This window comes from Zeus faber, assembly GCF_960531495.2.
Source record: "Zeus faber genome assembly, chromosome: 14".
Classification (NCBI taxonomy): domain Eukaryota; kingdom Metazoa; phylum Chordata; class Actinopteri; order Zeiformes; family Zeidae; genus Zeus; species Zeus faber.
In genome coordinates, this window is record NC_137200.1 from 17,859,883 (window position 1) to 17,884,424 (window position 24,542).

The 24,542-nt window shown below is 43.3% G+C and overlaps 2 protein-coding genes across 3 annotated transcripts in view; one reads left to right on the forward strand and one right to left on the reverse strand.

The window, feature by feature from the left end:
• LOC307240303 (replication protein A 70 kDa DNA-binding subunit-like) overlaps positions 1-11,253 on the reverse strand; it is a 53,204-nt gene extending 41,951 nt beyond the window's left edge. Inside the window, exons 1-5 of the mRNA XM_080014046.1 lie at positions 11,212-11,253; positions 6,879-6,957; positions 4,433-4,541; positions 4,151-4,242; positions 3,996-4,070 (exon numbers count right to left, since the gene is read on the reverse strand). Of these exons, the coding sequence (XP_079870172.1) occupies positions 3,996-4,070; positions 4,151-4,242; positions 4,433-4,541; positions 6,879-6,906 (304 nt within the window). The 5' untranslated portion in view covers positions 6,907-6,957; positions 11,212-11,253. The remainder of the gene's footprint in view (positions 1-3,995; positions 4,071-4,150; positions 4,243-4,432; positions 4,542-6,878; positions 6,958-11,211) is intronic.
• Positions 11,254-11,999: 746 nt separating this feature from the next.
• smyd4 (SET and MYND domain containing 4) lies at positions 12,000-20,559 on the forward strand. Of its 2 annotated transcripts, none has more exons than XM_080014303.1 (10): positions 12,000-12,173; positions 13,969-14,113; positions 14,627-14,716; positions 14,993-15,992; positions 16,900-17,154; positions 18,534-18,715; positions 18,957-19,092; positions 19,199-19,315; positions 19,975-20,098; positions 20,208-20,559. In XM_080014303.1, exons 1-10 carry the CDS (start codon positions 12,040-12,042, stop codon positions 20,326-20,328), a joined length of 2,304 nt encoding a protein of 767 aa, XP_079870429.1. In that variant the 5' UTR covers positions 12,000-12,039; the 3' UTR covers positions 20,329-20,559. The 2 variants fall into 2 exon arrangements, with proteins under 2 accessions (XP_079870429.1, XP_079870430.1); XM_080014304.1 differs by having other exon boundaries at positions 14,647-14,716.
• The last annotated feature ends 3,983 nt before the right edge of the window (positions 20,560-24,542 follow it).

Sequence of the window (24,542 nt, forward strand, 5' to 3'; positions counted from 1 at the left end):
ATCATTATTTTACATATATTGCCATTTTGGTCCTGTATTGTTAATTCCATTGCTTTATTTATATTATTGTCCTTTTTTTGTAAGCTGTTGCTGACACTGCAATTTCCCTCAGGGGATGAATAAAGTATCTATCTATCTATCTATCTATCTATCTATCTATCTATGTATGTATCTATCTATCTATCTATCTATCTATCTATCTATCCATCTATCTATACTTCAGGTGTTATCTGTATCTGCAGGGAATAAGTGAGATAGTAAGGAAGGAACCTGGTGGGCTCCATAATGCCGAGGGGCTTCACCTTTGCTGAGTAAACTAGAGATTCCCTCTTCTCCCCTCCACACACACACACCCACCCACCCACCCACCCACCCACCCACCCACACACACACACACACACCCACACACACACACACACACACACACACACACACACACACACACAGTGACCAGAGAACTAACGTGTATGTTTCTGGCACACAGAAAAATCAATGTTTGACTTCAAAACGACTGCACATAGAACAGCTGACTGAGCAAAGGCTGAGCTCATAAAAAAATATATGCAGTAAAGTAACCGGATACTTTAGGAATGATTCACAACACCAGCCCCTTTGGCAGGTAACCAACCATTATTTGAAGGTCCTAATACATTGTAAAATTCTGCGAAATAGGACAGAGGGGCTTGTGAATTATTGAATACTCCAAACTAGGAAGCCAGTGGGAAAATGATTGCTGCCGTTGCCAATAAAAGACCCCTGCCCTGAGAGCTTGGCGGTAAATAAAGCAGTTCACAGATAGCTACATGTATTTTTGAAATATCTTGTATACTGTATACATTTCACCTACTGTAACTTTTTCAGAGCTACTGGCCGCCTCAATGTCAGCAGTTTGAAGTACTTTTTTAAGTACAATTTTTCTAAATCCCATGGACTTCACCCAAAACAAATATAGTACATTTTCAGATTAAGATTATATTGTATTTTAATTTAAAAAAGATCACAATAATCTTAATCTCATGTTTATTATTTATATTGGTGTATCTATATATTTAATGTCATTGTCATCTGCTTTTATAAAGTTCTATTTCCAACCATGCTGAATTAAATTTACTTTTCCCATCATCTATATCATAAAAATGATTCTAGAAAATTTCTATTACGTTAGGATTTGATTAACAAAACCTGGGGAATATCACAGTTTTTCAATGACTTTTCAAGCACTTTTTCAAGTCATTCCAGTTCTTTAATTTCTGAGCACCAAATTCAAACCCATTAAGAACCCTGCTATTTATCTTTGTATTCTGGCATTGGTGGGATTGGCTTGAAGCATTAAACATTTCTTTGCTTATGTGACACATGGACCTTAAAAAAATTCCAAGTGCATCCAAACTATTTTTTCATCTTATCAAGGAAACCAGTGGCAGAAAATCTAGTTTCTCTGGACCTTGGTGCGAAATGTAAGACCAGGATAATGTACACAACGCTACACTTACTGTAGCACAAGTAACAAGGCGGACTTAAGTAACACATGGTGCAAGCACAGTTTTTGAACATCCCTGGAGAAACCCTTCTGTCCATGCACATCTCATTATAAAAGAAATAATCCTATTTTAATTTAGCTCTAACAGTGGGGATGGATTAATTAAAGATGGTAAATATTAAAGATAACTGAAATCGAAATTTAACGTTGGTCCGAGTCATGGCAACATATGGAAAAACTGAGGGCAATGCCAGCAGACGTGAAAGTCCATTTCCCACAAATGAGTGGTTGTCTCCCTCTGTTGGCTGGGCATTGTCATCGCATAATGTAATTTGAGGGTAATGTACCCTATTACTGTTTTTCTCGATTGCTCAGACACTTGTATTGAAACTGTCTGGGGTGCACTGGATCTCCATCACAACGTAATGAGCACAATTGTATTCCTTTTAGCAGAACAGTAAGTTCTCACTCTCATCACAAATGCGGAGCACATTTTTGCAGAACAGTCCCTACAGAAGACCCAAAACTAAGTAAATCGTGTATAATAAACGAACACATTTGGTCAGGGCTGATACATCTCACTCTCTTGAACGAGGACCCCTTCTGCACGTGTGCAAAAATGTCTTCGCACAATTGTTCAATCAGCTATCACTCCCTATTCATGCATCAAGGACCTCACCTCTAAGTTGCCATTTTCAAGAACGGACCAAGTAAGGACAAAGGAGTCGAGGGGCCCATGGAGGAAGATGGGGTCAAAGATGGAGAGGGCTTCAGAGATCCTTCCCTCGCTGGATCCAGCTTGCTGGATTTTATTTTCATTCTCAGTTTATACAGCATCATTGAGTTCGTAAAGGATAAAGGTTTTGTAAAGGTTTCCAAAATCGGAAACCAAAAATAAAGCCTTTGGTTTCAGGACATTTTTGGTCTTGAGTGACATTCTTTCTGTATTGGTCATCTTTGGTGAAATCATTTAAGGAGAAAAGAATACAGCCCGTACTGTGACATGTTTACTGGACTTTTATGGTACAGTGTTCATACTTTAATTATAGTATCAATTCGCACAGACCTATACAAGGGGGTCAACCATGTTGGGTATATTGATAGTTGGAGTTGGTATTTATTGGGCCATTGTGTAACGATTGATTGCAATAGCATTTCAATAGCATACACTTTGGGTCATGTATTTAAAGGGGACCTATTATGCTCCTTTTCACCAAGGGAATATATGGTCCCTTGAGGTCGCAAAATATGTTTTAAAAGTTTTTTGCTGAAAATACAACTTAGATTATGCATTCGAGCCATTTTGACATGCGTCCAATCCACCCTGTCTGAAAACAGGCTGTTTCAGTGGGTGGAGCCACCCTCCCGAGACCCCTAGTTCTGATCCAATGGGGTTTGAGCAAAAGTTCCGGGTTCTATGAGCCAATGGGGTTTGAGCTTAACTCTGGGCTCCCTTGTATTTAGTTGGTAAACTTCCACTGATTTCACCTTATCAGTACATTAAAATCCGTTTCTGAACAAATAAATAAATTTTTTGAAATAAGCAATCCTGTTGCTGAATCTTCACTCATATTAGATCAACAATGCCACATTTAAAAGTTTGTTCCGCCCTTACCATGGTGTCCGGAACAGCGAGGAGCTTGGAGCCCCGCGGAATACAGCGGGGCTTGGGGCTTTTTTGTTTCATTCAATTATGGAAATGTCGGAAAATAAAATAAATACATCACGGTTTGGTTTGGAGAAACGTGGAGCAGATTGCGCTTTGCAGCCTACATTACAGTCAACCTACCGTGAACACACACACACACACACACACACACACATATAAAGAAATAAAGGGCATTATTAATTTTTAAATACATTTCCATCATCTGCAATTTTGTCATGGAGAGTTGGTATTAATTCCTCTTTCTTTGAAAAGATTTGTGCTGGTCTCTGCAGACAACAGAGCACTTCCCATGATTAGCTCTTGGCTTCGATCCGGTCGCGCTCCAGCCGTGGCTGGAGTTATTAAGATGGGGGGCGGTTCTAATTCTACTGAAGTGACGTATTTTACTGTGATGTCGTATATTAGGGCAACAAAGCTGAACGGCTCGTTTCAGAACTCACAAAAAACTGACTGAGCTGTCTCTTTTCACAGTTGGTGTGTTAGTAGGCGCATCAGAGACCCAAATGTATGTGGACGAGCACTGAAAAACTGAGTTTTCCATAATATGTCCCCATTAATGTTTGATTTAATGAGTTTTGGTGCATTTTGCAAAAATAAATTATTATTTTGGCCAACGTGTTAAAGTATTGGCCTGTGTGTTAATTGTTTTGAAAAAGTGAATTCTGCTGGGACAAATATGCTCAGGAAAACAAGAAAAATTGTAAAAATCTGTTTTGTCAGTGGTTCACGGCACTAAATATATGCAATAGTCTTTCGGTAAATAGTGCCTTTGAACTATAACAACCGATGGGACGAAAATAAAAATACATGAATGAAAAGCAATTTTCTTTTTTTTATCACGCTTACGGCTGTTGTAGCTTGAAGATGGCGAGACAGAGGCACTTCTGGGAGCCAGCGTGGGAGGAGGTGTGCTCTGATCCGCTGGAGGACAAAACATCAGTTATACCGACCGTGTTTGAATACACCTTCTCTTCCCGTCCAATTGGAAAGAAGATAATAACCTCTCGGTTTGAATTGGACGGGATCACCAATCTTCCCCCCGACTTCTTCCGCCGACTTTATTATCTCCACGTCCAACAGTAGTATTGCACGTCTGGAACACAAGAAGAGGAAAATGGCAGGATGGCCAGCGAGAATCATATGAAAGAAAGAAAGAAAGAAAGAAAGAAAGGAAGAAAGAAGGAAAGAAAGAAAGAATGAAAGAAAGCGAAAGTCAGAAAGAGAGTTAGAAAGAAAGAAAGAAAGATAGGGAAAAAGCCCCAAAAAAATCTATCAATCTTTACCTGCCACCTGATAGGACATGGTTGGTGATCTTCTTCAACATGCACACACAGTGCGGCACTAGTAGATTCTCCTCCACCAGACTGGTTTGCTGGCTGGAAAGCACAAATGCTGCGCAAACACAATGATTTTAAGGTTTCAGGAAAAGAGGGAAAGAAATAAATATGATTTGAGAAAAAAAATACCAATAAAATCAGTAACATCCGCCCTTATTAATCAGAATCAGAATTATAATATTAATATGCAATGCAAAAAAATTAAATACACAGATATACAGACATGTGACCAAGTCCCTCTTATCCAAGTCTCAAGCGACTCCAAAGTCATTTTTCCTTGGACAAGTCAAGACAAGTCAAGTGACAGAGTGCTAATCTCTCCAACCTGTTCAAAAAGTAGGACAATGAATTTAATTTGTATAATAAAAATTGATATTCAATGATATAAATGTAATCAAACAAAAAACAAATAACTTTACTGTATAAAAGGTTATAAGATTTCAAAGCTTATATATTTCTTAATTTCTTCTCAATCAAAAAATATTCCCTCCCCATCACTTTTAAACAGTGAAATACTGACAGCGAGACTAAACATCAAACTTTATTACATTCCGCCCCTGTACCGTCTGCCTGTTTGCAGAAAATCTCAGAAAAGTTATGGACAGACTTGCACAAATTGTGTTGACAAAGTGATGAGTCTTTGCACAGTCGGGGCCGCCATGATGATGTGATTTGATCATACTGTGTGTGTGTGTGTGTAACCAGCGGGAGGGTAACGAGTGCTTCTCGTTGAAAAAACAGCAGGTAGTGATGAGCTTGACTGACAGGGTAGTCATCCAAACATGACAATGCCCAGTGTGCGCTCGCATACCAGGTAACGTTACACTGACACTTGTAATGTGAACATTGCAATATTGAACATTTTAATATTTCATATTTAATATTAGGGTTGTTTGATATGTCGACATATATCATAAGATGATAGAAAAAATGTATCATCTATATATATTTTTTGGAGCATGACTCATGGCAGATTTTTGGCTCAGATGCCGAGCCCGATTTTGTGATTAATATTTTGTCAAAAATTGCAAAGATTTTTTTATCAATTTGAAAATCTTTCAAGTTTCTATATTTTACAACACTTAATTTAAAAACAAACAAATCAATAAAACTACAAACACACAAAGAAATTATTGATGGATAAAAGTTGTAAGAGATTTTATTAAATAAAAATTGTATTTCTATTTTTGATGATGCGTTCAACTGAACGCATCATCATGGGAAACTCAAAAAACAAATTTGTTTCGGAAGTGATGTCACATCACTTCCGAAACAAATTTGTTTTTTGAGTTTCCCATGAATGCAGCATGGCTTACTGCTTGGAGAGCCATGTCCTCTCTAAACATGAGTGTAAACAAGCATGGATGGATTTATAATGACAAGTGGGACTTCTGCGCTTATTTTGGTGAGTAACCTAAAAGCGGAGTAAAACAGACAAGTTCAGAATAAATAATCAATGTTTTTTTGTTTATTATACTTGTTTAGAAAATCGGGACATATCAGCTGCATTACTGCCGATCCAGATATGGTCAAATAATGACAGATATCGATCAGGTTTTTATACCGTTCATATCACTATGTTGCAAATCAGCAGCAGAATGGCTTTACGGCCCCGTTCACACCGGATGCGCAAGCACAAGCAGATGTGGACGCGCACTGCTGCGCTTCACTTCCACTCCCATGATAACAAATGCTGCTGTTCGAAGCAGCCACGCGCGCACAGCTGGCAAGTGGACCGAGCCCAAACAAAGTAGTTTTTGTTTTTTTGTTTTTTTGTTTTTTTCATCATGTCTCAAATCAAGTCAAGTGACGAGTCTTTAACCCCATGTCCAAGTCGAGTCTCAAGGCATTTATTTTCTGTCAAGTTGCAAGTCATCAAAACAGTAACTCGAGTCGACTTGAGTCCGAGTCACGATGACTTCTTACATCTCTGAAGATATATACACAAACAAGAACTTCACTACACAAACAAGGAAAACAAGAATAAAAAAAAACATGTGTGATAATAGAATAAGGTATGTGCCAATTTATTGGTTTATATTATAAGAAATATTTATTTTTTAGATTTTTCCCTTCAGCACAGAAGGGTGCTATTTTAAGGTATTCCAGGACTTCAAATTCCAAGGACGAAATCCAAGCACCTCAAGGACCTGGTTAAGAAACCCTGTGTTCACCGGGGTCATGGGTCTAATAGTGGTGAGAACTTGCTTGACAGTGCCATAGTTTCCCCGGCTCTGTGGCGAACAATAGTTGTTGCTGTTGTTGTTGTTGTTGTTGTTGTTGTTGCTGTTGTTGCTGCTGTTGCTGCTGCTGCTGCTGCCCCTGCCGCTGCCTGCTGCTGCTGTGTCCTTGATTGAAGGCATGTGTGCAAAGGTTGTCAAGAGATACTCACATGACAGGGTGTGCCGACCATCACTCATAATGATCCGGAACCTGGATCGACCCTGGTTAATGGGAATCTGGATGATTCCCTGAGAAGCAAAGCAGGAAGGTAGTTCAGTCTGTTTTAATCGACCAACAAAAATGTTAAAAATGAATTAAATCAAAGGGGCAGGAGCTTAAGGAAAAAAGACAACATTTCACTTTTATTTTCTTTCTATAATGCATCAAAGTTGTTGTTTTTTCTATGTTTTATGATTCTCTCTCTGTCCCCGTCTCTCTCTATTTAACATTCCCTGGAATTAAATTGACCATATAGTAACCATCCCCCTGTTTTATCTTAAATGACACCTCCAGGGACGGGGTGCTAAGCACCATGAACGCCTCCCTCCTCAGGGACTGAATGTGCTTCAGTTTATCATCTTTACATCCCAGGCTCACGGTGCAGAAACCGCTCGCCATCTTCCCGAAACGCTGCAGCTCTCGCTCCAGCACCTCACTGGGGACAAACGGGGGGACTCCCGACACCGTGACCCGGGTGGAGGCCACGGCCAGCAGGGACACTTGAAGATACGCGTCATTAATAAGAGACACCATTCTCGATCAGCTGGAAGACGAATCGCTCCTCCTTTACAAACGCCACCACAGCTTTATTCAGCCTGATTATGTACTATGTATACTAGTACTAGTATATGTATACTTGTACTACTATGTATACTACTATACTAGTATGTACTATTGCTGAATTGCAGTTTCTTCCACCTGTCTGTCTGAACTTACAGCTCAAAATGAACTCATGGACACATGGAGAACAAAACATACGACAGACAGACAGTCCACATGGGTGAAGGTTTTAGACAGTAAGGCCAGTGCAGCTCGGCTGGACAGGCTTTACATATCACTCACTCAGTTCCAGGTTACTAAGAAGTTCCATTGACCCGGTAGGTTTCACAGATCATTACCCTGTCACTCTGGAGCTATGCACTGTACCCAGCACCAAGTACTTTTCTTAATCGCATTTTAATGTAAAGTTGCTGCAAGACGGCATTTTTAGCAGTAGCTTTAAATTATTCTGGGAAACCTGATGGAGCAGAAAGGGAGACTTTTTCTCCTTGAGTCAGTGGTGGGAGGTAGGCAAAGCACAAATCCGTGTCTTCTGCCAACGGAACTGTGCTCACTCCACCAGCAGGATTAAGGAGGCCATAAAAACACTAGAGCAAGACATCAGGGACATTGAGGGAAGCCTCCTTAGCGGCAGCGCCCATGCTGGTGGGAGGCTGCAGGAGAAGAGGCAGGAGCTGAGTACTTTCCTCCAGGAGAGAGTAAAGGGTGCCATGGTCAGGGCTCGCTACCTCAGCATCAGGGATATGGATGCCCCCAGCTCCTACTTCTTCAACCTGGAGAAGGCTGTACAGCAGTCCAGACAGAGGGCCTGTCTCCGTCTTATAGGTGGCAAGGTGACCACCAGCCCGGCGGAAATGAGGAAGCATGCGGTGGCCTTCTACACCACCCACTACAGGGTGGAGGACTGGGATCGAGAGTGTGCTGCCGAGCTTCTTCAGGGGCTGCCTCGGCTGGAGGTCGGGGAGCAGGACGCCTTGGACGCCTCTGCTGTGAGCCAGCTGGCGTCTGGGTGTGCTCCTGGAATAGATGGTCTGCCTCAGGGGTTCTACAAGAATTTCTGGAGCCTGATAGGAGAAGATCTACACCAGGTGCTGCTGGAATCTGTGCGGACTGGTGCACTACCAGTCTCCTCTCAGTGAGCAGCCCTCTCTTTCATACCCAAGAAAGGAGACTTGGCTTTGCTCCAAAACGGGAGAACCGTTGCACTGCTTTGCACGGACTACAAACTCTTATCTAAAGTCAAAGCCAATAGGCTGAAAGGAGTTTTAGAGTTGTTGATATTCAAAGACCAGTCTTATTGTGTACCAGATAGATCTATCAAGGACAATTTGTTTTTAATGAGAGATTTGTTTGACCTGTGTAATTTCAATAACATCGATGTTGGTATTTTATCCCTTGATCAGGAGAAAGCTTTCGACCATGTGGACCGTGGCTTTTTATTGTCAACCTTAAAGGCATTTGGATTTGGGAAGCTTTTTCTGAAATATGTAGAGCTCCTTTACAAAGGAGCATCCTGCATGTGGGATGGGTGGGGGGTTGAGCCGTCCACTCCCTGTACAGAGAGGGATCAGACAGGGCTGTTCCCTCTCCGGGAAACTCTACTCCCTTGCTATAGACCCTTTTTTAAACATTTCAAGAAACAGGCTGAGGGGGCTCTCCCTACCGGGGCTATCACAGAGGCCGGCTCTGGTTATCTCCGCTTACAGAGATGATGTCAATGTTTTCATTAACAACCAGGATGATTGTTTGCTTAGGGATGTATCAGAAGGCCTCTTCTGCTAAGGTGAACTGGGAAAAAAGTGAGGCCTTGCAGGTGGGAAAGTGGGAGGGGAAAACAACTCCCAGTTTAACAAGGGGCCTGAGGTGGGAAAAGAGAGGAATGAAGGTTTTAAGGGTGTTTTTAGGCTAGGAGCAGTGTCAGATGCAGAACTGGGAGGGTGTGGTAGAGAAGGTGTGTGCTAGAATGTCCGGATGGAAATGGCTGCTACCCCAGTTGTCCTAAAGGGGGAGGAAACTGGTTGCTAATAACTTGGTTTCCTCGACCTTATGGCACAGACTAACCATTCTACATTCACCCAGAGGCCTGCTAGAGGAGATCCAGAGGGCCATCGTGAACTTCTTCTGGTCTGGTCAGCACTGGATCTGAGCAGCAGCCCTGTATCTACTAGTCCAGGAGGGCGGACAAGGCCTTATTGTCATTACATCCAGGGTCACGGCATTCCACCTCCAGATGGCGCAGAGGCTGCTGTACAGTTTTGGACTGAGTTGGCTGGACACAGCAAAGGTGCTGCTGAGGCGGGCATGGCGCCTTACTTATGACAAGCAGCTGTTCCTGCTGTGAACAGAGGAGATAAATTAACAGGGCTGACTCCCTTCTATCAGTCAGTGCAGCAGTCATGGCAGGTTTTCAAGATCCACCGTGACGTCACAATTACACCTGGGATGTGGTTGTTTGAGGAGCCTTTGTTTGAGAGCCCTCTGCTGGACTCTGGGCTCCTTTCCTCCTTCAGCCTGGGCTCCAGCTTGCACAGGGATGGGTATGTCAAGTTGGGTCATCTGCTGAAGACATCAGTGGAGCAGCTCATGGAGGGCATCAGATCCTCCAGTAGCTGCCACACAGGTTAGTGGATGAGTTCGGTGCTTCCCTGCCAGTGCCCTATTGAGCTTTTATGGAGAACCGTACTCTGTCTGACCAATGGGATGATGAGTGTGAGTATGTGTGTGCTTCACTAACGGTCTCTCCTGCTATGCATTGGGAGGAGGAGCAGGACAGCCTCCTGTCTTTTGCTACTCCCAAGCTGGGGGAGTTTGAGGCAGTGGACAAGAAAGCCGCCTACTACACCTGTGTCGAAGTGACACACCTACACTCTCTGGCAGGGGTGCAAGTGTCAAGGTGGACCCAGTTCTTTGACCCAGGAGATTCCCCTAACGAACGCTGGCGATCTCTGTACAAGCCCCCCCCACGACAAATGGATGAGCGACCTCCAGTGGATGATTGTACATGGGGCAGTAGCTACAAACGGGTATCTGGCACACCTGGATCCCAGCACAGGGTTGGTATGCATCTTCTGCTCTGAGAGGGAGACGCTCAAGCACCTGTTTGTCCTTGGCTGCGGGGGCTGTTTGGGCTACTGGATTCAGGGTCTGGGGGAGAGTTTTTTATTTTCGCTCCAGTTTACATTGTGTCAAACAAATCTGTCCATCTCCTGGTGAACACTGTTTCAGGGGTTTGGAAAAGCAGGAAGAACGCTGTGAGGGGTCAGGGGTCAGTGGATCCGGCCCAGATGATGACTGGTCTGTTCGCAGCCCGCCTCAGGGTGGAGTTTGAGTTTTACAAACTGACTGGAAAATTGGACACTTTCAAATGTGTTTGGGGTGTTGGGCGGGTGCTGTGCTCTGTCCAGGATGGTTCCCTCATCCTTAACCTGTGATTTTCCTGTGGGATTTCTCTATTTTCTTTTTTGTTGTTTATCTCCTTTATAACCTAGCTTCTGCTTTTGTGACATGTCCTACTGCAAATAAATACTATAAAAAGGTCAAAGTCTCTCTCTCTATCTCTCTCTCTCGCTCTAGCTCTCGCTCTCTCTCTCTCTCGCTCTCTCCTAGAAGGTCTTTCGTTCCCTTGTTTGTTCTGCTATATAAATACACATATATATGTCTATCTACCTATCTGTTTAACTATCTATCTGCCTACCTACCTATCCGTGCTCTTAAAGACTCACCAGCAGTTGAAGGACAGGATTCCTCACCTCTGATCCATTACAAAGTGCCTAGATGAGATATATGTGGTATTATATCTTATTTTATGTGTGTACTTGACAGCCTAAAAGTTCACCGTTTTTATACCAACACAAAGAAGTTCATAATAAGCGCGTCATTACTTTATAATATTGCTCAAGCTGTACGTCATAGAGTCCGACATTTATTTAACTATTCCAGGTACAGAACAACGTTATTATTTGATAGTGCTGGGAAGCATGATTACTCATCTTATATGACAAGAGACTAAAATAATAATAACAAATCAAATTAAATCAAATAATAATAATAATAATAACAATAATAATAATAATAATAATAATAATAATAATAATAATAATAATAATAATAATCATAATAATCATAATAATAATCATAATAATAATAATATCTACTTCAATCGCTCCCTCGGTAAGTGCGTCAGTCATTTTCTGCTCCGCTGTTGTCGCGCTTCACGCTGACGTCACCGACAGGGTCGGTAGTCCCCACGTCCAAGTTTAAATGTGTGTTGCGTGACGAATGAAGATTGTTTCTTCTTCTTCTTCTTCTAAATGTGTCCCGTTCCGTCCGCTCGGGAAAACATGAAAACTCGCATCAGACGCGTGTGTGTGTTTGGAGAACACGACCGGACGAGGAGTTCTGGGTTTTCCGGGTTCCGACTTCATTTCAGTGCGGAAACAGCTGCGTGTCAGCTCTCGCGATATGCGGCGGCCTAACGAGAAGCGTCGACGGCGCTTCCTGGTCGCTCGGTCGGGGCGTCCAGGCGGCTTCTCCGTTCCTCCGGCGCCGCCATGGGCCTCCCCGGTGCTCCGTGGAGCGACCATGTCGCTCTCAAAAGGGAAACAATGTCTCCTGAATCCAGACGGCGCTTTGCATCCCTGCAGGACCCGGAGGATGTGTTCCACTTTGCCCTCAAACGGACAACGTGAGTGGAACTTTTGCGTGTGCATGGATTGACTCATTACCAGCGCCAAAATGTTATGGGTCATATCTTATGAGCGATAATGAATAATTGAATTATTCGATAGCATATTTAAACACGTGTGTGTGTGTGTGTGTGTGTGTGTGTGTGTGTGTGTGTGTGTGTGTGTGTGTGTGTGTGTGTGTGTACTAACCACTGCATACCGGGAACAGCCCACAAGACCTGTCGTTTTGGAGATGCTCTGACCCAGTCGTCTAGCCATCACAATTTGGTCCTTGTCAAAGTGGCTCAGATCCTTACGCTTGCCCATTTTTCCTGCTTCCAGAACATCAACTTCAAGAACTGACCGTTCACTTGCTGCCTAACATATCCCACCCCTTGACAGGTGCCATTGGAACGAGATGATCCATGTTTTTCAGTTCACCTGTCACTGGTTTTAATGTTGTGTGGGGTGTCGAGATTCCGATTTCAAATTGAAAATCGATCAAAATGAGCGTTGGACTTCGAAATCACAAGCAGCCCCCCCCCCCCTGTATTTTTGTGGGTGATATTGTCTGACATGGATCTTGGCGGCAGGGGGCACCTCCAGTTGCGGGAGCAGCAGTTCGCAGCTTGTACGTTCTAATAATTTAAAGAGAAAGTGTGCTCCCATTCAATAAAATATGATATTTTACAATATTTCCGCTACGCACCGGTACACGCTCCATAAGAGTAGTTAACGTCATGGATATGATCATAATATGACAATAAAAGACAAGATAATAATGTTAAACAGAACATGATGCTGTGATATGAGTACAATTCGGAAAAAAGTCAGATTAGAGAAGAATGTAGAGAACACGGAGAAGAGACGCACTTGCATCCAGCTCATTGAAAAGAGCGACTCTTAGGGCTCCCAAGCCTTTATTTTATCTTTTAAATTGTATGAAATATTTTGTTTATATTTACTATATTTTTTTCACTACAAAAAAATACATTATTTATAATGATTTGATGTGACTGGACTCAAAGTTACTTATTGAGAAACAAGTGTCTTTCTTTACAAATCAAGACTCGAGAATCTAACACTCGCACAGCACTGGGAAAAAAAAAATACATATGTTTAAATCTAATCGTGACCTTAAAATCAAAAGTCGAATCCTGTGTGTGTGCATGTGTGCGTGCGTGCGTGCGTGCCTGTCAGGTCCTTTAATGTATTTTACACATTTTCTAAATTAAAATTAAGTCATTAAATACTCCTGTCTGATATCAGCAGACATTCAAATTTGAAATACTAGTCCATGCCCGTTCATGCTCAAGACTTTTAAAGACATTAGAATGGCGCGGTTTAACAAAATGTCCGTGATTCAGGCCTGTGTTCCACAATGGGAGATGAAACTGCCAGTTAAAGTCATACAGGAGAAGACAGACAGGGGAACACAGACAGGGAAAGACGCTCTTATGTGACTCAGTCGCAGAGCCCTGAAGCCTCGCCAATCGCTGTTTGCTGTTTATTGAAACTTCATGAATATTACATACGTATGTCCAAATTGTACCTAATTCGACACTGCACGTCCTTGCGTCCCCAGCAATGCACCCTCCAATGTGAAGTACATCGGATCAACAGTTATCGAGATAAGACATACATAGACAGACAGACGGATTCCTGCCTTTATCGTTTGATATGTTTAAGCAGATATTGATATTGTGTTTAAAAATAATAATAATAATAATAATAATATTTCCCAAAACTTTTGTGATAATACACTTTCCATGGACAAACTTCTGTTTACTTGATGGTGTCTCTTCTGTTCTCTAGCCCCCAGGACCTGGATTTTCTACAGGCTGTCACCAAAGAATCCCATGTTCGGAAAGACAGTGAGCAGGCAGCCCGCTGCAGGGAAAGCGGAAACTCCAGCTTCAAAAACAGAGACTATACAGCCGCTACTCTGCACTATTCACAGGTGAGGTACCTTTTTACTTCCTATGTACTTTATTTGCTGTGTGTTTATGGAGTCGCAAGAGGAGAACTAGCAATTAATGGTTTTAATCCAATTTAATCCATCATGGTTGGAAATAGAGACTTATAATAGTATGACAATGAGATATGATATATATATATATATATATATATATATATAGTGACTAAGATTATATCATATTTTAATTAAGAAAGATCACATTGAAAATTAATATATTTTTTCCATAAAGTCCTTGAAAATGAAAAAATAGTGCTTGAAGTTATTTTTGTAATGCAGGAATGAACCCTGTTTAAATAAAACTCAAAATGGTATTACCAAAAATGTGCAATCTTATTAGAAATTGATTTGATACATAGTTTAAAACACAGATCTCTCCTACACCTTTTGACCGTTTGAATATCTGTCATTATATCCAATGCCTGTTCTATATTCAATGGGACAATTGACAACCATTTACATTTACTTCCCACCATCTCCGTTCTGCACGGGGCACAGGGTGTATGTTTCGCTCCCAGGACTTCCGAGCAGCTGTCTCTGTGCTATGCCAATCGCTCCGCCGCCCTCTGCCATCTGCAGCGCTACCAGGTCAGGCACTTTGCCGAATGGCACCCTTTCAATACACACTCCCAGTAGACAAATTTGTGGCAGGAAGTCTCAATGCACCGTGCCTTCAGCCTTAATCCAGTAGTGTGCTGATTACGTACTGGGCTTGATTGAAAATGAGCAAGAAGCCTGTATACCTTATTATTCTGGCTGCTGAATTGTTTTTTTATAACTTGTGAATCTACCCCAAGCATTTAATTGTTGGGAAATGCTCAAGCATTATTGAGATTTAGTTTGGTGTATTACCCGTCTCCTCAGGAATCCCTTGACGACATTGACAGGGCCCTGAGGCACGGTTACCCCTCTACTCTGCAACACAAATTACAGGAACGCCGGAAACAATGCATCAGTGGACTCTCTTTGGTTCCAAGGCGGGAACCAGATAATCCCAAACCCACTCTCAAAGACATCCATAATGGTGCCGATCCTATAGACGGCGTTTCTCCCCAGGTGGCTGTCTGTTTCAACCCGAAGAAAGGGCGACATCTGGTGGTCACGGAAGGAACAGCCAGTGGCGACTTAATCCTGGTGGACAGGCCGTACAGCTGGGTCCTCGTTCCCGGAACAGAGGAACTAAAAGGGAAGCAAAGCAGGAGGGAGACCGAGAAAGGAAGCCCGTTTGGGACGGAGGACAGGCGTTGTCACAGGTGTCTGATCGAGACGATGTGCCCTGTTCCGTGCGGAAGTTGTAGCTACGGCCGCTACTGCTCAAGTGTTTGTCGACAAGAGGCCTGGGAAGAATATCACCGCTGGGAATGTGCGATTGGAGCGGAGCTAATGGTGACCGGTGTGATGTCTCAACTGGCACTGAGGATGACTCTCAAGGCAGGTTTGCGAAATGTCCAGAGGGCCAGGGAACCAATAGGAGACAAGGACGGCTCTCCCGAACCGCTCCAAAGTCCTGGTTTTGATTCGAACCGCTCACCCAGTGATACTGGGAGGGGTTCTGCCTTGCACTGCGGTGACCCGTACCTCAGCGTTTACAACTTGCTCCATCACCTGCGTCACCAAAGCCCCGCTCTCCGATACTTGTGCGCGGCAACTATGGCAACACTCTACTTAAAGCTGAGCCAGGCAGTGCCTCCGCCGGCATCCTGGGACCCCTCGACAAATGGCCAATCGCAAAGCCTAGAAGACATAGCAGAACCCGGAGTCCGGGGCTGGAGCCCCGAACTGTGTCTCCTGGGAAGCACCTCTCTGAGACACATGCTGCAGCTGAGGTGTAATGCCCAGGCCGTCAGTGTGCTTCAAGACGCAGGTGATTCAAGACGTCTTTATGAAGGAGAAGGCTGTATTTCTTTATTTTAAACCGTATCGATGATTCTCCGCTCCTTCGTTCTCAAGATCTTTCTCTCTTTTACACGCACGCACACAGACTCAAGCGCTTCTCAGTTTTTGTCCTTACTACTGGATGAGAAAAGGCATTTTGCTGCCTGAGCCTATCGATGGGAGTAGATGGGACAGACAGAAATAAGATGATGAGAGAAATCGTTTTGGCGAAATCCAGCTTTTCTAGTCAAGGCTGTACTGCACAAACGTACAGTATGTACTGTCGATAAACCAACAGCAGTTTGTTGATGGTGCCATAGTTCATAGTACGTTCTGTTGCCACAAGTTGTAATGCTTCAAAGAGCAGAGCAAAGCAGGGTTTTAGCTGCTCAAGTCTGTGTTGTCCTTATACATACGTTGCCAAGGAGACCCCGTTTTAATACCCCAAAGTTTTGTCCTTGCTCTCTCACGAGCTAAAAGACAAAGCTTGAATGAATTACCGGTGCCAGATTCATTGCTACCTATACAGTATTCATTGCGGCTTCAGAGTTCCCGCACTCTGACAGCCCATTTCATTAATGAAGGCGGGGAAATTAAAATGGCTGTCCTTCAAACAAAATGTAATTTGAGTTTTCTTTTTTTTTTTTTAAGAACACAATCACAGGTTTTCCCCGTGCTGTTCTGAGTGGATAATATAATATTGTAGTGTGGAAAGAATCGAGAATATACAAGCGGGACCTTGAAATCTACATTCGTTATTGAACCGAAAAATATGTATAGCTACGCACTGTCTATTGATAACTATACCTACTGAACGTTCATTGTTACCGCAGTTTAGTTCTTGGTCTGTGACCCTCACTTGACTCAATCACTGTTTGCCTTTGTATGTCCCACAGGGGTAACGGACTCAAAGGTGCAGACCACACAAGAAATTTGCATTGCCACGGCCATTTTCCCAGCATTGAGCCTTCTGAACCATTCCTGCTGCCCAAACACCAGTCTGCTGTTCACCACTGGGTTGCGTTCCGGACCTGGCGGTAGCTCCGTCGATGGGGACGGAGGGACCGGGCTCAGTCCATCCCAGGGTGTCTCCGTGGCCGTCCGAGCGGCCAAAGCTATCGCCGCCGGACAGGAGATCCTGCACTGCTACGGTGAGAACCGCTGTGAGGTGCTGCTCATACTGTATGTCGTGTGTTGATGAAAAACAGTCGTGTTTCGTCGCTGAACATCAACTTGTGTTTAGGGAAATCTCAAATTGCACGACGGCCTCCTTCATGGATCATTACAACATTTGGCCGTCTGCCACCATAAGGTTGAGGGCGACTACCGAGCCAAACCAAAGCACCTCTTTTAGAAGCAGTTTTAATGTGTAATGATCAAGTTTTAGTTCAAGGTTTTAGTGCGTGAAAGTTTACATCTTTAATTTTGCAAGTCTGATTTTGATAAGGATATATTGTTCATTTTTTTCTACTTTTGCCTCTCCTGTGAATTTGAGAGCCCCCCACCAAGTGCCTTCCTGCTCTTCACCGCGTCACAAATAGGCTTTACCATTATACCATTTTACAGTTGTTATACAAACAATTTGTTAATTGAATATACAGAAAACATGCTATATTATCGCCCAACCCTCACACTTACAACAGTGGTGTCGTGACACTAGCGTCCCCGTCACGGTGTCCACACAACACAACGGGAACTGAACACAGTCAGTGTAATTACACAAAATAAAACCAGCATTTAAAAGAAAAGTTTCCCCAATTAACTTAGGAACCGAAGTTAGTGATGCGGCAAATGCTGCACAGCATCTTGGGTCACCATGTCAACCTCCGGGGCACTAATGCGCTGCCTTGTACGTCAAACTTGACAGGCATACAGAATTTTTTTGTCACTAAGAGATATGCAACCATAAGAAAATAATATTAAATCAGTGGTTCTGTTTCGGATGTTGTGTACAATTTTGCCACAAAATTCAAGGCCAAAGGAGAGACGTGCGGCACAGGGATTTTGTTCAAGTAGGAAACAACGGAAAATAAATCCATCTAAAATAAAACCGCAGTGTTTTTATTTGCCGTATGCGTATATGGTATGGTATATGGCTATATCAGAAATGTGGTACTCTTGGTTCCTGATAGCCAATTTGGGACCATGTTACGAAAACAAAGTTTTTAGAAAAGGATAAAAGCTTGTCCGTAAAATCCAAACCAAAACACAAGCAAACTCGCACCTCTAAAAGGCGTTTTACTTTACTGAGTGGAATGAATTAGCACACCAGATTAGATTCAAGATGTTTATTTGTCACATACATATACATAAAACGCATACATATATGTAGTGAAATGACGTAAAATGAACTGCGAAATGATGAAACTAGAAGATTTGGGATTCCATTCTTGGCTCAATATGTTTCTCATAATTTTGAAGCACTCTTTGGCATCCCCCTGTGTGCGTGTAGACATCTCCCACAGTTGGTGTGATAACGGTGCATCCACTTCCAGTGCTATTTTGGAATCTGTGACCCCTCCTTCCCCAGGTCCTCACAGCGCCAGGATGACGACGACGTGCGAGCGCCAGGGCCTCCTGCGCCGCCAATATTACTTCCTGTGTAAGTGCGAGGCCTGCGACCCACCACGGAAGGACCCGGGGTCGGAGAGCGGCTGGCGGGGGTCGGATGGCGGGGAACTCCAGTGTGCCAAATGCCAGAGCCCTCTGAAAGTTTGTCACTGTTTCTCATATCTAATTTTCTAGACTGTGACATTTTGGCATTCTATTTCAACAATTTTGTTTAGGTAATTACCGATTATCATGTGAATTTCATAGCCAACATTATCCTCATTCCTTTCAAATGATTCAGTGTAATCGATATGACGTGACGATACACGATTTCATGTCGCTATTTCGCAATGAATAAAACATTCCAAGTCTCACCACAAACTCATTCGATGGACATTCCCAGGCTGGAGGGACAGGCTTCGTGTGTGTGCAGCCGTCTTGCGCTCGGCCCATGTCCCGCGCTGAAGTGAGCCGCAGGTTACGGGACGTCGGCGAGAACCTCTGGAAGGCCGCGGACCTCCTGGAGAGCGATGCTCCAGGTGTGTCATAACGAGCCGAGGGGAATTTGTCTTTATTTTTATTTTTTTTTGTCTCTGTGCTATTCCATATAATTTCTTCGCTCTCACTCTCTCTGTCCCTCTTCAGATGCAGCCCTGCTGCTGTTGACAGGAACAATCGCAGAATCTGGACGGATCCTTTCAGACCGCCACCCGCTACAAGGGGAGGTGGCAGATACCATGGCCAGAGCCTATGCAACCAAGGGTGAGAAAAGAAGTGTGCATATTGTTATAATGTTGTCTTTTTTTTTTTTTTTTTTTGTCTTTGTCTTTTTACGGAATAATTTTTTTTGCAAAATGATATACAGTTACACTACAGTAATGTACAATAACGTATAGTAACATACAATAACATATAGTAACATACAATAATGTACAGTAATTTACAATGATGTACAGTAACATGCAATAATGTACAATAACATATAGTAACATACAATAATGTACAGTAATTTACAATGATGTACAGTAACATGCAATAATGCACAATAACATATAGTAACACACAATAATGTACAATAACATACAATGTTTTGACATTTGAGCTGGGGGGGGCAATTTTAAAGTGTCATCAATACACTGGGCAATGGGATGTGGGATGTGTTGCGGCACTTGTTGGTCTCAAATTCACAGGAGAGGCAATATATGCAGAAAACATAAGCCATACACAGTATATGATTTAAAATTAACATAGTTGCAGCAATTGAAGATGTAAACTTCCATTCACTGAAACCTTGAACTCCAAGAGGATCGGCAAATGAGTTTAAAAATGCCGTTAATGTGTGTACATTGGCAGTTGTTGATTCCAAAAACACTATGCTTTTTTTGCCGAGCTGTCATTGTTTGAACCCTCTCCCCCTGTAGGTGAGTGGGAGAGTGCAGCCTCTCAGCTGAGCCGAAGCGCTGCGGCCGTTGGCTCCCAGTACGGAGAGGACAGCGTTGAACTGGCTCGGCAGCTCTTCAAACTGGCCCAGCTGCACTTTAACGGGTGAGGGTCGCATCATGATACTGGAATGATTTCCTCTACGCTTCTGAGGTCGAAAACGTGCAAAACTAAATTGGTTCTTTTATGCTCTACCCACCCTCTCGTTGACCAGTGGGGCGGCAGGAGAAGCCCTCAGCGTCATCCCCCGAGCCCGACGACTGCTGCACCTGCACTATGGCCTTCACTGCCCCGAACTGAGTGAGCTGGAAGCCATGGAGGACTGTCTAAGATAGTCCCAAGATAGTGTGTTTAGTGTTTATACTGTAGCTTTGACACGGTGCCTGAACTTGAGCATTTGGTAGCTAATAATGTTCAACCATTTTAAGATACATTTTCATAATCATCATCAACTATTGAATGGGTATTGTTCTTATATAAGGAAATAATTGGTATATTGCTCTGTCTGTGCTACTGTTAAATCTGTAATCAATTCCAATGCCACTATACTGTACCAACTGCTAAAATGAAAACACAATACTAAGTTGAATTGTGTAACCCTTAATTAGGTCAATTCAACTTGTGAAATTCAATTAAATTGTGAATTTAGTCTGATCATAATGATTTCCATTGTTCGCCATCCGTAAGGAATTTGGGTGAGCGCAGAACATAAACGTACATGCCTGGTCGGCTCTGACCTTTAGATGGCAGCATTTGTCCATTGGCAAATCCAGTTGTATACCCTTTTTACATACTTTTATCCTGATTGCAGAGGCAAGGGATGTAACAGACGTCCTTATTTGAGCCCATGGAGGACAGATATCATATGAGGCAGAGGGTAAAACGCTTGTGTGATGAAGAGTCGTCTTTTAAATAATGTAATGCAGCGATTACGTGGTACAAATTTAGGTAATAACTTTTTGCTGACAATGTCACCGGGTGAGGACTGCCGTTACAGATCATTGGTTTATTGTAAATGAAACGTTAAATCTATCAATCTTTGCTCTATCAATGAATCTCCAAAGACACTGGAGCGCTGCCAGTGAAATCATTAGAAAGGTCACAAATGGAGATTCAAGGTCAGAGACAGACTTGGAGCAGCTGCAGAGCAATCTGGAGCTGCACCTGAGGACTGAGAGTAAAGCCAAGAGGAGCAAAAGATTAATAAGGATAAGGCACCATGGGGCATGTTCTCGCTGATGCTGGAATTGGCAAGGTCATATCTGGATCTTATGTGCCAGAATATATATAAAAAATAAAAAAAACTGAAACTGGTGTCAAACGTAAGTCATAGGGGTAAAGCAACACAATTTTCGTCCAAATATTCTGGAATGAACGTTCCTGAAACTGAATGTTCTTCACCTGGAAGAGACTCTGAGAGGGCAAAATGAAGATCTTGAGAACATGCACAGAATTAAAGAGGAAATTAGTTCTACATCTGAACTACTCCAACACCACACCCATATGTGCTTGTCGAACATTGAATGTTAAAACCATGGGCATTAATATGGAGTTGGTCCTCCCCCTCTGCTGCTACAACAGCCTCCATTCTTCTAGGAAGGCTTTCAGCTAGAATTTGGAACATGGCTGCTGGGATTTGCTCCCATCTGGACACAAGAGCATCAGTGAGGTCACTGGGTGCTGATGTTGGGCGACAGGACGTGGCTGGCAGTCGGCGTTCCAACCCATCCCAAAGGTTTTAAGTGGGGTTCCGGTCTGGGCTCTGTGGGCCAGTCCAGTTCATCCACACCAGAGTCAGGAAAACATTTCTTCACGGGCCTTGCTTTGGGCACGGGGCATTGTCATGCTGAAACAGAATAGATAGCATTTCCCAAACTGTTGAAAGCAAGTCTTCTAGAATGTCATTGTACGCTGCAGCGTTAAGTTTTCCCTTCACTGGAATTAAAGGGCCGAGCCAAAACCGGGTGAAACAGCCCCAGACCATTATTCCTCCACCATTAAACTTTACGGTTGTTGTTGTTATGCATCCAGGCAGGTAGCATTCTCCTGGCGTCAGCCGAGCCTAGACTTTAGGCGTCATCGTCATCACTCCAGAGTCTAAAGGCGATGTGATTTCCACCACTCCAGCCAACGCTTGGCATTGCGCATGGCGATGTACGGTGTAGAAACCCAGTTCATGAAGCTCACAAATAACAGTCCTCGTGCTGACGTTGCTTCCGGAGGCAGTTTGGAACTCGGTAGTGAGGTAGTGAGCAACACACGTCAGCACTCTGTGAGCGTGTGTAGCCAACCGCTTGGTGATTGAGCCGTTGCAAGTATTAAAACCAGTTCACAGGGGGAAAGTCTAAGCCAAAGAATTAAGCTTGGCAATATATTTCTGTATTTGAAAGTCAGAAAATATATGAAGGGTAAATTCCCAAGGGGCCTTATCTATCGCCCCCCACCCCCCACCAGGGTCTTTCTTTGAACGTTCCACCATTTGGGGTAATATTCGACGTCTCCGCTATTAGATGACTTTATCAGATGTTTAAACATACTGTAATTGAAATGACTTCGCGGGGGGGGGGGGGGCGAAGAGAGAAAACCGTCCGCCGTGTATTCTGTGACAAGACCTGCGTCACCTGAACCACAGGAGGCCGACACAGTTACCAACAACAGCCTCGGCCCAACTCAAACCTTCTTCTGACACACTGGTCATCTACACGACGAGCGTTCCCTCATGAATTATCCATAAGGAATAGTCACTGTGACAGTGAACTCTGACCTCCAAGTTTGCGGGTGTGGCTAAACTGGTAGGTTGAGTTAAAACAACAAAATGAAAAAAAAAATGCAGCATTGCAAAACCCACTTATTTGAAAGGCCTCAAGGTGGGTTTTAGGTATGGGTTAGTTTATGAATTCCCCCCCGCTGCCAGGGATTCATAAAGTCTGTTTTGCATAAGGTGCGTGCTGCACAACAGAATAAGGTCACCGTTTTTTGTCGCAGACCCTTCTTTCCCCACTTACCCGCTACCCACACCTAAGGTTCCCACGTGTTGACCCCCTTTCAAAGAGGCTCAAGTTAGACCAATGTGTAGCCATCCCATCTTTCCACCCACCCCGATCACTGTAGAAGCCCTAAGCCCTTTTCCCCGCGAGCCCATGACCCCCGGTAGCTCTCTGGTGTCTTACACCGGTCACCTACTACTCTCTAAGTGGATTTGCTCACTCGGCTATTACCCCGCATTGCTCGATCTCTCGACGCGTCTTTTCACGGAGGACATCCGATACACGATGCAGATGATGGGAATGTGCCTCCTGCTCATGTAAAAATAAAATGCCCATTACTCCCTTAACATGCGAGGTTATTAAGGACCATTACGCCGATGTGTGACCGTAAATCATGCCATTAAGGTCTGAATGTTTAATTCAGGGAAGCATAAAAAGCTGATTCCGTTTTTAGGAAAGGCCGAGTGGGCGGGGAGTGAATTTCTGTAGTGGGCGAAAGAAGGTTCTAATTATCTGCCTGGTAACTGATGTAGTTTCTTCCATAGAGAGAGGAGTTTTCTAAATTTGGCATGTATGTGTGTGTGTCGGGAGTGTGCACATACATTACGCAATGGGGTCAGTGTGTATTTTGTCCACAAAGTCCACCGGGAATCACTCTCTTTGAAGACTATTTTCACCTTGCCAGGACACACCACCGACGCCTTTGATTAAGTGCTTTTAACTGCACGCACTAAAGCCCGATATAGCTTTGAAATTTGGCAAGTTAGTTAGTCAGCATACTATTTAATTATTTCCTTTTAGCCCCCTTTTAAATGACCATATTTACCTTCTTATCTAAGTCATATTATTGCAACCTAATGATTTTTTTTGTGTTTAAGTCAAAAGTATTCTTTAGTATAATCTGTGTTATTGTTATATCATTATGATATTTATGATAGTTATGATATTCCCAGTTCAATATTGCCAAATGTTATTCATCCAAGTGCAGGGAGCCTAGATTAAAATTCTGCTGGAACTAAAAAAAGCAAATAACCCATATGGGGGGGGAGACCTGCCTTTGTGAATATTTTATCTGTGCACTTATTATTCTTTGGCGTCAGCCGTCTTTTTTCAGAGCCTCGAGGTTCCAAGCGCGTAAAGCGTAGAATACAAAAGGCCTGCTGCGAAAGGTGTATTGAAATGACGGCAGTGATTTGAGTTATTTTTCCAGATAGATCGCTTCTCTTTTTTGGGGGGGCGGGCGTGTTTGATGGAGCTGGGATCTGGCCGGCGGAGGCGGACTCTGGGTTCTAAAACGGGCCCTGACGGGTAACACTGAAGATCTATCATGTCGGTCTCAAGCCATAGGGTGAGAGCTAAGAATAGGCCCCTCTTTTCCTCCTCGGATAAAAAAATAATGACCTCCTTTTTTATTTAATTTGCTGTACCCTAATAAATGGAAAATGATTTCTGCTCCCCTCCCTTGTCCATCTATATCCACTGTTCGCCAAAGACGTCCTGCTCTGTTCCCACCCCCCGGCTGCAATAAGGGCGTAGTTTCAATCAGCCCGGCGGACGAACAC